The sequence below is a fragment of the Eschscholzia californica genome, unplaced genomic scaffold (genome assembly GCF_041429995.1).
Source record: "Eschscholzia californica isolate CP2 unplaced genomic scaffold, dmEscCali1.0.p SCAF_1, whole genome shotgun sequence".
Classification (NCBI taxonomy): domain Eukaryota; kingdom Viridiplantae; phylum Streptophyta; class Magnoliopsida; order Ranunculales; family Papaveraceae; genus Eschscholzia; species Eschscholzia californica.
In genome coordinates, this window is record NW_028238198.1 from 22,782,946 (window position 1) to 22,798,591 (window position 15,646).

A 15,646-nucleotide genomic window follows, 5' to 3' on the forward strand; every position below is an offset into this window, starting at 1 on the left:
TCCCCGGATATACGTAGTGCTTATGGACATCACCTTAGGAGTCGAACATCGATTATACTTAGGAACATTAGATCGGACCATACATAGTTGTAGATTTATCATTATGGATTCCCGGTTCGACACCTCTATCACTTATTTGTTGCCCGAATCGAGTCTTATTTGCCTCCCGACTCTTGTTCCTCCGACTCTTCTCTCGAATCTCTCTCGCCCGTTTACTTTTATTGTTTAGTTTAGTTTATTTTACTTGTTTGCTTTATTCTCTTATCACCTTATTCGATCAAACCCCCATTTATCTTTGTTTCTTTTCCTTTTTAGTCTAAGTTAGTTAGTGATATCTAGACCGGCAAACGAGACCCTTTCGATATCCAAACTACCTTCCTATCCTTGGATCGATCCCGGCTTTGCCGGATTACTACTTGATACCTCCGCTTGGGTGTGCAACCTTTTCGGGTGCATCAGTCGACTTCAATACTTTCTTGGAATCGAAGTATCTCGTTCCCCGAAAGGCATTTTTCTTTGCCAACACAAATATACGTTGAACATTCTTCGCGACTCGGGTCTCCTAGGATCAAAGCGAAGTCTTTTTTCCTGTGAAACAATATTTAAAGTTATTACCTACTGATGATACACCATTAGACGACCCGACTTCGTTTTGTCGTCTTATTGAGCGCCTTCTTTATGTCACAGTGACACGTCCTGACATTTCTTTGTCCGTGAATTACCTTAGTCAACTCATGCAGAATCCCCACTCCAACCATATGGATGGGGCAACTCAAGTTCTTCGTTATTTGAAATGCACCATGAATCATGACCTACTCCTTTCTTCATCCCGCACTCTGACCATTTCCGGCTTCATCGATTCTGATTGGACCAGTTGCCCTATCACCCGTCGCTCGACCACCGGCTACTTCACTATGCTTGGTTCGAGCCCGTTGTCTTGAAAGTCCAAAGAACAACCGACCGTTTCCCGATCTTCGACTGAGAGGCCGAATATCGGGCTCTCGCTACACTCACTGCAGAACTGCAGTGGCTGAAATACTTGTTTCAAGACCTCCGTGTCCCGATTTCAGAACCCTTTCAGGTCTTCTGTGACAATATGGCAGCGATGCATATTGCAGCCAATCATGTCTTCCACGAATGAACAAAACATATCGAAATCGATTACCATTTCGTTTGTGAGAAAATTGAATCTGGTCTTATTAAGATATCTCCACAAGATAGCTGAAAATATAGAAAATAGCAATTGTAATTTATTGTTTCTTATTTGTAATTATTTCCTTATTTACTAAATCTCTACAAACCTTATTGTAAATCCTATAAATATGTACTCAATTCAATCAATGAAAACTTTTGATAATTATATCTCTTGTGCCTTCTTCAATGTAATAGACTAACGCTCTAAACCAGTCCCATCGTCTATGGGTTTGGCCCAGTTCGATCCAACTAGCACAGTGGACGAATTGGAATGCCTGTGAAGCAATAGAGTGCCCCAAGTTGTAATGGTAATCATATTTTCAATATGAACCTACTTTGAAATTATGCGTCCACACACACCAATAGCTATTAAATTTTGAACGATACAATGTTACCACAAGAATAATATACATAAACAAATTATAGAACCTAATCAACCTAATCAATAAGGAGTAGAGAGGTCACAATTTGTTGGCCTAACTGGACATAAAAATGTAATTTTGAATTGCATGATACAATTACAGTCGACACTACCAACCATCTTTGGCTGGAACAGTTACTAAGTCGGTAACCACCGTCTAGGTCACTGGTCCGAGAAATAGATACAAATATTACATCAACAACAGTACTAAAAAAGAGAACTAATATTCATTATGTATCAATGCCTTGGAACTACTAATGTAGGTCGTAGTCGATTTCTCAAAAAAAAAAAAAAAAAAAGAGAGAACTAATATTAGGATCCATTATCAGGCTTGAGCCCGTTTCCACCATCCTTCAAATACTCTATATACCTCAAGAACTCTGGCTTTGCCATGGCTTTCTTGCTCTTTCTCATATCTAAGAAATTGAATATTGGATGGGCCTTTGCAAGCTTCTTGGCTTCTACCTTCCCTTGTTCTTCTTGATGAGGATGACTACGCCGGCTCTTTGTCGTTGTTGTCGACCTCATCATCTTCACTTCCGGTGTCACGATGATGCTATTAGTCTTCGTGGACGTACACCCTAACAATGCAGCTGGAGATAGCCATGTCAAGTTATTCCTTCTTGACGCTTTAAACTCATAATTCTCATCAAAGTCATCTTCATGGTTGATCTTGTCTAGCTTGTCATACCCAAAATGGATTCTTTTATGATCATCTTCCTCATCTGAATATTGAGCTAATGATCCATTACTCATGGCTCACTATAGTTCACCTTTTTTGTTGAAAAGAATTGTTAAATAGAAGAAGATGGGTTAGGTGATGTTTGATAAGAACTGAATTGGTTAAGTAATAGACAACTTATATAAGCTTTTTGAAATTTAGGTTGGGAATTAAATGGTCCTATCTCTTTCTCTCTCTTGTAGATTCAAATCTCTTACGTGATAGATTTTCCTTCTTCTAGATGGTCTTTTTTTTTCTTATACAACTCTAGTAAGTTTGAATATTGACACCCAATTAAATGTTCAATAGCTACTTGAAGAAACGTATAGTCCACTCTAGATAAAGATGATCATGTAGACAAATTTGTACACTATAACATTGACTCCTGTCCAAGAATGAAGATGTCTAATACTGCGCATTTACAGCGGGACACATCACTATTCAAGCCCGCTAGGAAATTAGGCCGAAGACCTAATTTAAGAAAAAGACTAGTCAAAAAGACGAATTATCTATTAAAAACCTAAATTTTTTTTAGAGTTCTAACCAAATTTTCCTTGTTAGACCAATTAGCATTTCTCGTACAATCCAGTTCTAGACTACCTTTCAGAAACAAGTAGAACAAAATTAAACAAGTCAAGCTCTCCTGAGATGTCGGTCTAAAGTGAACATATTCAATATAATTATTGCAAGTTTTTAAATCTTTTTTGTATAAGAGTGACCTAACAGACAGGACTTTTTCATTTTCACCTACTCTAGCATATGATAGTTGAAATTAGGTATAGTAGTTGGCTCATCACCCATTTTGACATTTAAGTGGACCATTCATTCACTTTATATACATTTGAAAATAGAACTGTGATTTCATACTAGCTATCCACTATGTCTTTCAAGAATTCTCTAACTCCTCAATATCACAATCTACCCAAAAATTAGATTCACTTAAAAGTGAATAAGATCAAATAAGAAGGTAGTTGTTAACAAGAATAACTGCAATTTCTATTCGATATAATTTCATTTTTATAACTTTACTAAGGTGTTCAGAAATTACAGAATGTGCAGAGACAGCCGGCTCACACTTCAAAATAAATGGGGAAAGTTCTCCTTTACCTCTCTTCTGAATTGAACTTGTTCCAGGCTTCCTGACATTGACAAAAGAAAACAAATGAGCTTCTTGTGTATGAATATACAATTACAGAAGATAAAATGAGCTCAATATGTCAATAATCCTTTGCTGGAGTGATTGCCAATTTGATTTCCATCCACTAGTTCTCGGGTTCGAGACACATATATATATAGGAGGACCAATTTAGGAAAACAAAGCAAGGACAATCGTATGACTGTTAAAAGTAAAAGAGGGTCATAGATGATTACACATATTTACCCTTGAGTCTACATCTTTCTTAAAAGCAAGAAAGAGAAAAGGAAAAGGAGTTTTTTTTTTCTTTTCCTCGTTACAAGCTGAACCCTAGATTACTATTTTTCTTTTCCTTTTTCAATAATGTAATGCTTTTATTTTAATGGGTACTTAAAATTGGCTCTCTTTGTGGGGCCCTAGCCGAATAACTTATTATATCTATTAGTCTAAGCATTTAGTAGCAAATTCGGTATCAAGTGTTGGTAAGAGCATAATGTGAAGACTGTTTTTCCCAGTATAACTACAATGTTCTAGTTATGTTTTCGTTATTTAAAGTGTTTAGACAGCATTTGGAGCAATTTGGCAACAGCATAAAAAATGGATCGAGGAACGGACCTTTAGAAGATCGAAAACCTTCTCACAAATGTATTTTTGTTGAATGGTAGCACCTCGTTGCTGCAACTTATCAGGATGGACACAAAGAGTGGCTTTCCTGTAAGCTTTCTTTACAGCTACAGCTGTTATAACTTCAGTCAAAGGAATCGGCTGCCACCCACTGTTGGGTCCAAGGATCTGCAAGGAAGTTAAGCTATAAAACAAAAGCAAGATATACAGTTTCGAAGTACAAGAGACAAACGAGTGGAAAATTCTTGTGCTCACATATTGTAGTGTTGAGAGCAGTGCACGAAGATTGCCCTCTTTCCCGTTCGACCACCTTTTGACCTCAATGTCCAAAGTTTCAGCAAATCTCTGCAATTAAAATTAGGTCAAGAGAAGTAAGAAATCAACACCTTCCCAGTCACTAGCTAAATAAATTCCTTTATGGGTAATCAAATAATTACGTTTCTCTCAGATTGCTCTCTCTGAGCAAGAAGATCGCGCATATTCTTCTCCGCTAGAGCCTTTGCCTGAACATGCACAAACATAAAAAGAAGATGTTTACTTCGTCTATCTACGACTTACAGACACCAGAACATCCCAAGTTAAGCAATAAAACCATACATACCGCACGTTCAACTGTTCGTTGATGCCTTTCTAATCTTGCTTTACTCCTTTGAGCTGATTCAATTTCAGCTCCTTGAAATCTCTGACTAACATATGAAGCTGCATAAACACCAAAGTCTAACAAGATGAGAAATCATTTAATGGAGGATATACACAAATGAATTCCGAACAACTAAAGAGCCATATACCAGCATTGTTTGACGAATGAGAGTATCTCTGGAAATTATTCGAGGAACTTGAACTTTGAAATTGAGAGTTTTGCACATCCTGTCAATAGTTAATCCATTTTGATTTAGTTGAATGATAAGGAAAAGCAAATAACATATTGTCTACGCAAAGTGTACCCACCGAGAAAGATGAACTATGCCTCATTCCGCTATCCCTAGAAGTAGTTGAGAACTTCTCAGGAAAGGTTCTTTCTGTTCGTTCTCGTGTGCTAAAAGCAGTGTTTCCGGTCCTTGCTTTCTCCACCGCACGAGCTCGAGCTTCTGCAGTTGCTCTTTCTACAGCAGCACGCTCTGCCTTAAGCCTGGCTTCAATTGAAGCCTTCTCAGCTAATGATTTCTCTCGAGCCTCAGCAGAAGCCTTCTCTAATCTGTCCCGGGCTTCTGCCATAGCTCTTTGCCGAGCTTCAGCAGTCGCTCTCTCTACTGCAGCCCTTTCTGCTCTTTCACGGGCATCAGCAAATGCCCTTTCACGAGCTTCTCTTGTTGCTCTCTCAACAGCCATCCTATCCTTTTCTCTTTCTCTTTCCCTTTCTCTATCCTCTTCTAGCTTTCTCAACCGCTCTCTTTCTCTTTGCATCCTTTTTTCCTTTTCACTCTCTTCAGTTGGAAGGGATTCACTCACAATCTTTGTTTTTCTTTCGGTCTCATGGCTTATGTTAACATCATTAACTACATTCAGTTTTTCACTTGTTTGTTCCACCACATTTGTGGGATGAGCTGCTTCCATTTTCTTGAAATTTTCTGCCAACTCTGTCTTTCCTTGAGCTTCCATATATGGTTTCTCGTTCCATTCATTTTTTCCTCTTGAAATGGGAGCTCGTGGTTCTCCTGAGTTCTTCGTATCGTCCTGTGACTTGCCATCTGAAGCCATTTTCCTTTTGTTCTCAGGATCTTCCCCTGTTGCACTTTGACCCACATGTTCTTTCTCTAACCTACAAATACCATCCTGTTCATTTAATTCTCTTTTGGCTGCTTTCAATTCCCTCCCGATCTCTTTATGTTCACTTGCATGTGTAGCTGTTTCCATCATCTTTCCATTCTGTTCAGGTTCATCTGCAGTTTTATCAGTGTGTAGGTCCTGGTTGGTCTCCTTTGGAGCGGCATTAGATGTTTCTAAACCTTTCTTACGCATTTCATTCACTCTTTCCAATTTATTTTCGATTTGGGCACTGGTTAATGATTCATTAGAATTTTTCAGATTCTCGCCTTCTTCGCTACACACAAGAGCCTCTTGAGCAGCCTTAAGTTTCTCGTCATTGTCCTCCCTCGTGCACTCTTGTTGTGCACTCTCAAACTCGTCCAGCTGAAAAGCTTCCCTTGACCCCTTCTCACATTCATCGCACTCAAGAGCTTCTTTTAGTCTCTTCTCATATTCATTCCTCTCACGAGCTTCTTTTAGTCTCTTCTCATATTCATCTCTCTCACGAGCTTCTTTTAGTCTCTTCTCATATTCATCTCTCTCACGAGCTTCTTTTAGTCTTTTCTCCCTTTCTTCATTCTCACGGGTGTCTTTCAATCTGTTCTCATTTTCCTTCTCACGAGCTTCTTTTAGTCTTTCTTCACTTTCTTCCCTCTCAAGAGCCAGCCTCTCCTCATTTTCTTTCTTTTCACGTGCTAGTCTCTTCTCAGTTTCTTCCTTCTCACGAGCTACTCTCTTCTCATTCTCTTTGCTCTCATGAGCTAGTCTCTTCTCATTTTCTTCTTTCTCATGAGCAAGTCTCTTCTCATTCTCTTCCCTCTCACGGGCTTCTCGTCTCTTCTCATTTTCTTCTCTTTCACGAGCTTCATTTAGTCGCTGCTTCTTATTTTCTTCTCTTTCAAAAATCTCTTCAAGTCTTTTCTCGTTTTCTGTCCTCCCATAATCAAGAACTGCTTCTTGCCGCTTCTCACTTTCTTCCAACTCTTGGGCCGCTTTTTTGTTTTCTGCATTTACTTCCCTATCATAAGCCCCTTTTTGTCTTCTCTCACTTCCTTCTTGTTCACAAGCCTCTTGAAGTCTCTTCTCCTTTTCTCGGCTCTCGCGTGTCATTGTTGCTCTTTCCTCATTTTCTCCACGTTCATCATCTACTCTTTGTTTTTTCTCATTTTCCTCCTCGTGAATCTCTTTCTCTTTTATCTCATATTCTTCCTTCCGACAAGCCTGCTTTAGTTGCTTCTCATGTTCTAACCTCTCAAGAGATTCCTGTAGCTTTTGCTCGTGTTTTTCCCGCTCCGGAGATACTTTCGCTTTCTTGACACGTTCTTCCCTCTCAATTTCCACCGTAAATTTGTTTTCATCCTCTTTCCAATAGCAGAACTCTGAAGCAACAATTAATTCTGGTGCACTGCTTTTACATTTCTTCTGTTCCTTCAACCTAGGTTCATCCATATTTGCTGTCAGCTTATCTACTTTCAGTAGTTCAAAATATTGGTCTTCTACTTTCCCTTCTCCTGTTGCGTTTTGACGCTCATTGGATTCTTGAGTTGATACACACTTCTCCCCATGCTTGTGATTTATCAATTCTGTAGATATATTGGAGATTTTTTCTGTCAACTGAAAATCAGGAGCTACCTGCACTCGCCTACTGGTTTTATGCCTTTCCTCCAAATCGAATCCTTTAATTTCATTGTTCTCTCTCAAAAATGTGGCATGAGCCTTCTCGTGAAACCTGTCAGTTTCATCTGCAGTTACCCCTTCCCTTTGTTCCTTAGCTTTTGTGCCATCCTTCAGATTCACCTTCTTACGGTTTTGAAGGCCTTCTTTCTTTCTTTCCATTGATTCTTTTGCACATTTCAGTCTTGCCTGTGCTTTCTCCATTACTTCTTTCATGGCAGCTGCGGCAGCAGATGAGCTTGCATCTACTTCCACATCAAAGTAAGTCGGGGAGCCATCATTGTCGGTTCTCTTAATAGATACTTTAGGTGGTGGTCTAGATGGAGGTGGGACGTGAGAGGGAACCGTTCTAAGATTGATCTCAGAAACTGTTACAAAGGACTTACTCCGATAATTTCCATTTCCTGACATGGTTTCCTCGAGTTGATTTCTTTCATGTTTCTCATCATTTTCAAAGATTTGTTGATAAACTGGCTGATCAAGGTTAGTCTCCTTGTGATGGCCCTTTTTATGTTTCATATCGATCCCGGAGGTCGGTTGACCAACTGGCTGATCTGACGTATACTCCTTGGGGAAGTTTCCTTTATGTTTTAGATCTCTCTTAGAGATCATTGGTATAGTATGAGAGACTGGCTCATCTAGCATGATTTCCTCGAGATGTGTTTCTCGCATAACCTGACCACCAATATCAGCATCAACATCGCAAAAATTGGTTGTGTTGGATATTACTTTTTCCTTTTCAGAATCAACTATAAAACTATACCCAGGAACAGAATTTAATCGTGCTATGTGTGTTGTTGCAGTTATCACATCTTCTGTATTTATCTGATTAGTCTTCTGATACAATATATTGAACTTCTTTGTTTCACCAAGTGACTCATAAGATTCTTCATTTGAGAAGGCATGGTTGTTTTTTGAACAAGCAGGATCTTCACTTGACCCCTCTGATTGAGAACCTGTTTCTGCTGAGGTCCTGCACTTGCGACATAAAATGTTCAGAAATGAAATGAAATGAACTAGTCAAATTCTGACCTGTGAAGATTGAACTTATAAACTACAGGGCCGTCTGTTTCCTCCACACAATTTCGATATCAGTTCAATTAATCATTAACAGAATGTGGTTAACAACATTATAGAAGACCAAACCTCATTCTACTTATTATTTTTTACACTTGATGATTTCATAAACATACAAAATCCCATGAAAGTCAAACATTCCGCAGTATAAAACAATAGCCTCAGTACTCACTCTAAAAAGGAGTCGTATGCACGTAGTTAAGCAAGAAGTCAAAAAAATGAGAAACTATTCGGAGAAAACATTTTCGTGAAAGCATTCAAAGCGATAAATCCCTTCACATGTGCTTCACCGTACTTTGGTGTTTCGGCATTAAAAGGTAGATGACATGAATAATTGAGAAACAATCCTTAAATTTGTAACATGAAAAATGAAGTACGACATAGTATTACTTCATACAGACGATAGTCAACAAGAATCATATAAAAAAAAGTACGTAAGGAATCATGTAGTCCTCGTGGAAAGCTACGAAAATAGAAGGAATTTTCCTATCCTCGAAGTTTCAGAACCAAATGATTCCTCGCGTTCTTCAACCAGTTCTCGCATTTTTTTTTCCATTTCACGGTCCGTAACTATATTAGATATCTCTAATGGGCTTTCACTTTTAGCCTCAGAGTAAGCCACAAATATAGGTATTCGTAAGTCTAAAGCCCTTTGGCAAAGAAATCTCACCCTCAGTTATCCCAAAAAACATGATAGTAACAACAAACATCCTAATAGTTTCCTGATAAGCACCATTTAAACGTGTTTTCTAGGTCATCTTCCACTATGTCACAATCCACCAAAGAACTTTTTATAAAATCCTTCTTGATAGCTCTAGCTTGTGTTTCACGTGAATCTTTCTGATCAATTGAACATATGAAAAAACCCTAATTTAAAAATCTCTTCTGCTTTTTCTATCAAAACCTCAAGGATAAACTAATAAACAAACTCAATCATCTCGTTCAATAACAAAAAAGTAAAGCATAAAGAACAGAAAAAGTTATAATTTTGAGAATTTGAACCAGTAAGAGAACAATACCAGGCATCATCAGAAGAACTCTCGCCTCCTTTAGGTTCAGCTAACAAATCTTCATAAGAAACAGCGAAATCTAAACCATTAAAACCACCAAAAACTTCCGAGTAATTGAATTTCGAGTTACGTACATCAATCGAAATATCATCACTTTCATCAACAACAATAGGAAGATCCAAAATCGGTATAGAAGAAACTCGCGAAGAGTTAAAACTACCAAAAATCTCATCGTAATCATCTATTCTAGATGAGAAAGTTGGAACGCCGAACTTCGGAGGACCTCCGAAGACATCGTCATATACAGTTTTGCCTGTAAAACCATTTCCAGTTGAGGAAATTTTCTTTGAAAAAGTAGCAGAAGGTTGTGTTCTATGCATTGAATGTGAGAAATCCGCCATTTTTAGAGAGAGAAAGAGGTTGGAGCTAGGGTTTCTCTATTACTCTGCTCTCTCTTTCTTCTCTGCTAAGAGAGACGAAGAAAGGAGTGAAAGAAAAGAAGGAAACAGGAAAGAAGGAAACGAGGAACCGAAGTGCTTTCATTTCTAGAGAGAGAAAGTTTTAGTTTTTAGAGAGAGAAAGTAGTAGACTCGTCGTCTGGTTAGCTGTATAGTACTGGCTGTACCAGTCATAATCGGCGATTTTTTGGTTTTTGAGTTTGAAGAAGCAAAGGATTTTAAACGAGATGACGGGTAAAATCCGGTAATACTAGAAAAAAATGCGAAATGAGAATTGACCGGCGCTACCGTTTTTGTGGGGTTTACTTTTTTTTCACTAGTTTCATTTCACTATCCAACACCTAAACTTTTGGAGTATAGCCAAATACCCCCTCTATGATTTATTATAATTTTCTTTTTAAAGGTAGTGAGTAACTTTATCTAATTTTAGACTTTTGCTAACTTAGAAATTAAGATTCTAAACTAGTTAGGAATAGAATCTATAACATAATCCAAAACCTATATAGCATATTATGATATATTAGATTTTGATAACATATCATTGTAGATGTATATTTTTAGTATAGTATACTTTGAATTAGTGAATTTAATCAAATTTCACAGGATAGGTATATTTGTCATTGAGATGGAAAAGTTGCTAAATGATTTATCTACTTATAGAGAATAAATAAATAAAATTTGGATAGAGGCAAGAAAATTAAAGAAAATGGGAAAGAATGTAATGAGCGGGAATAAAAATGGGAATCTCTTTATTTTTTACGACAACTGTCTTTGTGTAGCGTGAAAAGTTTTCAGAATGTCTGATAACAAATATTGTATTCGCAAAAATCCATCTCAATCATGTAACTAACCGTCTTTCCTCTCAAGAAATAACCATTCTTCGTGTTCTTGATTTAGCTGTGTTCTTGATTTAGCTGTCGACCACCTTTCTATTTAATGTTCTCCAATTGGAGCCCCTAATAGGTGGAGAGAAATATACTAAAGTTTCATCTTGCTTGCTCATTGAATTCACAATCAACACTTAGTGGTATACATGTAGTCTTTACTAGTTCAAATGAGGCCATAGACAGACTTAGGAACCCAGGCCCCACCAGTATTTGGAAAGAGGACCACTTTGTATAAACAATGTAAATGTAAAATATCCAAAAGGAATATTTATTTATGTATATGTTCTTTTGAAATTTGAGTGATGGCTCTGTCTCTTCAACTTTTGTTAAAGCAACATACAAATATCAATCTCATTAAAGTATAGTTTCATTTGATTTGAAGTTAATATATATTAGTTTCTCTTAAATTCTAGTTCCTAGTTTAATTATTTAGTGCCAGATTAGACCTTTTTAAAATTCTAAGACATGATTAGACTATCTGTTATTTCTTTTGTTTTTAATTAGAATGGAAGGACTCAACAACTAAGAAAGTTGCTAGTTTAACAAAAAAAAAAAAAACTAAGAAAGTTGCATTATCCTAAACATCCCCGCCTTTGGTCACTAGCGGACATTGAACGATTTATCCATGATAAATCATTCGAGCCCAAAAGTCTGTCTCTAAAATAATGAACCAAATATGTGAAAAATGAAATCGATGCTTTTTAATATGGGTTACACTTTTTTTGAACTTTTGCAGAATAAGGCATATACTAGCCATTGATTATTTCAAGAGTTTTTGTTAGATTTTTTTTTGACAATAGTTAATAAAATTATTTTTATAAAATTGAAACTTATTTTCTATAATTTAAATTTGAATTTTATCTCTAATAGTTATGTCTTTTGATGTGGAGAGATATATCTTTTACTTATTGAGAAGTGTCTTTTTGTTTTTTAAAAATTAGATTTTTACTAAAACAACAAATTTAAGATATTTGTAAAAACTGTCTCGGAAGCCATCTTCAATATGTCCTAGCGCTCCTTAAGTGAAATCTCCACAAATTACTTGATGTAATTTCACAAAGACTTGTCATATCTTGGGAAGCAATTTGCCTGGTAACCTTCAAGTAATCTCGAGTGAGAGGGGGCAAATAATGCTTTAAGGATAGTGTACCTAGTACATGTTTCAAGCCTCTAATCTTCATCCCTCTTATTTGTATCTGAAGACAATTTTCCTAACAGTTTTTTTATTAAATAAAGGCCGTCGCTTTGGGACATAAAGAATAATCTCCGGGGAATAAATTCTCTAGGGAATCCATGTTTTTATGTACATTATTGGGGGAATATTATTTTTTAACCCGAAAATTAACTTGATCAAACATTGCCCCCTAATCTTCATCTTCTTCTCTATCACCACCACAACTTCCCACCACCACCATTTTGACCACCATTGCCTCATCTTCCCTCTTCTCCTCTCTAACTTACTGTTACTGTCTCTCTCTCTCGGTCTCTCCCCCTCTCTCTCATTATCTCTCTCTATTGTTCTCACTATCCATGCCTCTCGATCTCTCACTGTTTTTCTCTCAATCTCTCATTGTTTATGGATCGATCTCTAATTATTTTTTTCTCTCACTCTCACTTTCTCAAACATAACCAGACCTCGATGAGGGTTTTTGGCGAAACGCTTCGAGGATTTCGTGGTCACGAAATATTTTGTGCCCACAAAACGTTTTGTGGTTACAAAATATTTTGTGACCACGAATTCTGTGATCTCTACAGAGAGATCTATACATACTGCAAGAGAGAGAGGACGCGATAGAGACTGCGAGAAAGAGAGATAAAGACTGCGAAAGAGAAAAAAAAAAACTGACTAATCTACAGAGAGATATGTCTACACCGAGAGAGATGGGAGTGATCTACAATGAAAGAGAGAGGGGGAAATCTAGAGTGAGAACGACAAAGAGTTAGTCAGTGAGAGCGAAAGAGATAGTGTGAGAGAGAGAGAACGACAGAGAACGAGAGAGAGAGATAATGTGAGACAGAGAGAGATAATGTGAGACAGAGAGAGATAATAGTAAGAGACCGAGAGAGAGAGGGAGAAAGAAGATGAAGATTAGGGGGCAATGTTTGATCAAGTCAATTTTTGTATTAAAAGAAGAATATGCCCGCTAAATCAATTTTTATTGACCAATTCTTTATTTCCGGGAGATTTTTCTTTATTCCCTAAAGTCGCGAAACTCTAAAATCATCCCCAAATTGAATAAATTCCCAAATATCATCCTTAGTTTAACAAAAGGGTAATGGTTGTGGATATTGGTGGACATGGCAATGTCTACTAATATTTGTATTATCTGTTGTTACTTTAAATGTTGTATACTTGTGTAGTACATTTCAAATGTCTCGCAATGTTTGTGTTATTCGTCCCATGTCCACTAATATTTGTGTTATCGATTGTGTCTTTAAATGTTTGTACATTGCAAATGTTTCAAAATGTTTGTGTTCTTCGTTTATGACATTTCAAATTAATGTCCCAAAAAAATCTGTATTATTCGATTAAGACCTTTTAAAATCCTTCAATATATCTGATATTCGTATTTGACATGACATCACTGACATTTGAAAACATTTTGGTTACATATACTTTAGTGGACATTTTATTGTAAATTTGAAGAACTATGGAAAGAAATAATGTCTTTGAAAATTGGAAGACCCTTATTAACATTTGATAAGGATGATAATAATATTATATAATACTATGGTATTAGTATAATAAAATATTATTATAATATAGCGATATGTAAAAACCATAGTATAATAAAGTATTATTATAATATAATGGTATGTAAAAATAAATATCAACTAATCGTCCATCAGTATTCACAAATATTCTAGTGTTGAAAATCCAAAAATATATGTTTGAAATATCTATAAAAATATTTTATTTCATATGAAAATTATATTAAGCTATAGTAATATAATTTTAATTTATAACAATGTTTACTATACCAATAAAATGGCATGATATTGCACTACAAATATTCCAATGTTTTTTTAATGTCCAACGTGATTCAAACTCTTGATCTCTAAGGTGGAAGATTATACCTCTTACTACTTCAATCAAGAGTTGTTGGCCCAATACTCTAATGTTACAAAAATCTAAAAATATATTTTGAAATAGCTATAAAAATATTTTATTTTATAGGGAAATTATAGTAATATAACTTTAGTCTCTAATAATGTTTAGTAAACTGTATACCCATCAAATGGCTAGTTCAACAAAAAAAAAAAAAATCAAATGGCATGATACTGCATTATTCTAATAGGAGCCTACTGCCTACTTTTTTTTTTTTGTTTGTTGAATTTGCTACTGCCTACTTATGATAATATCTAATGAGATAAGATTCATTTTCTTTTTACACGATAAGATCCTAAAGTTGATCATGATGACAAGTCAATGATTCTTACTTTACATACATGGCTTGTAATGCACTATTACTAGCATAATTCAGTAGGTGAACTTTAATGTAGTATTAATTTCATGTTGGTTTTCTTATTACTGTTCTTCTTTTTCTTGAGAAATCTACTAGGAGTATGTTAGTCGTGATGTGATGAGCATGATGACCGCCTAACTTAACCATAATAAAAGTGGTCTAAAGTCCGACAACACGAAAGATGTCTAAAGTCCGATAAATTTATTATATTATTTATCATATATATTGCCTAAGTTACATGAGATAAATTTTGATGGCAAACTGCTTCCACCAAGATTCTATCCCACAACTTTATGGGCTTAAGAGGGGTGTCCAACCTTTACACCAAAGGTAGTGGACGTTTTCTTATTATTGTTGTTAATAACGGTTTGGCTCATTTGAAAATTTGTACATTTGTCTATCGTTTAGTCCACACGGGACTGTATTTGTAACAGTCACTTGTAACATCATATGTAACTAATTTGTCGTAGTTTTGTTGTCGACATACAACCGGCTATATTTGTTCCCAACTTTCATCTGGTAAAAAATTTGTCGGGCTTTAGTTCATGGTTTAATTAGGTGGTTATCGTGCTCATCACATCTTCATGATGTATCAACGTCTTGTAGCGTAGATCGTAGTCGAATTCTCAAAAAAGAATATTTATCTGTTCTCTGCGACATGAAGAACTTTCATCTAGAGACCAAAATTTTCAATTAGTAACGAGTTGGAGTCAAATTAAAATTAACCATCAACTACAGTTTTATACGGAACAAACAAGCATAAAATTAGGACACAAAAAAAATACCGAAACACAAAAGTAGTTAGATGAGCTTTAGATCGTTTGTTTCCTTAGACTTTAGGCCCGCTTGTTTCAGGCCTTATTCGGTGGTTATTGTAATTATCACATCTTTGATGTATCAAATGTCATTGTAATGACTTTCGTAGTCACTTTCCGAAAAAAGAATAGCAGACGCGATAAAAGTAAAAAAAGTAAAGAAGTTAATTAATTTGAAGGATCACAAATCAAATGGGCAAATGGCCTAATCTCATTTAAAAAAAAGGGCAAATTGCCTACCCCTTTGAATAATTTTTAACCTACTACATAAAAATAGTTTGTGGAATGGTCATCTTCTTTTCGCTCTAGTCCATTTATATGGCAACCAATCAAAATTTAAAAACACCATCTCTCTCCATCTTCTCCTAACCTTGTCATTATTTTCTTCCTTCTCTGCCAAAACCTCCATACAAATGG

General features: G+C 36.1%; 1 protein-coding gene across 1 annotated transcript; it reads right to left on the bottom strand.

Moving 5' to 3' along the window:
• Positions 1–3,150: 3,150 nt before the first annotated feature.
• Positions 3,151–10,346, bottom strand: LOC147565215 (uncharacterized). The gene is made up of 8 exons (XM_086651697.1): positions 9,612–10,346; positions 5,044–8,488; positions 4,884–4,962; positions 4,697–4,794; positions 4,533–4,598; positions 4,351–4,440; positions 4,087–4,263; positions 3,151–3,475 (listed from the first exon to the last, which is right to left on the bottom strand). The coding sequence occupies exons 1-8, from the start codon at positions 10,001–10,003 to the stop codon at positions 3,440–3,442; spliced, it is 4,383 nt and encodes a 1,460-aa protein (XP_086507823.1). The 5' UTR covers positions 10,004–10,346; the 3' UTR covers positions 3,151–3,439.
• Between the last annotated feature and the right edge of the window lie 5,300 nt (positions 10,347–15,646).

Bases quoted from the DNA above. Each gene is read 5' to 3' on its own strand.
- LOC147565215 (XM_086651697.1), bottom strand. From the start codon at position 10,003: ATGGCGGATTTCTCACATTCAATGCATAGAACACAACCTTCTGCTACT. The intron at 4,795-4,883 runs GTATATGGCTCT...GTGTTTATGCAG, and splicing joins TCATTCGTCAAACAATGCTG to CTTCATATGTTAGTCAGAGA. The intron at 4,599-4,696 runs GTATGTATGGTT...GTGCATGTTCAG, and splicing joins AACGAACAGTTGAACGTGCG to GCAAAGGCTCTAGCGGAGAA.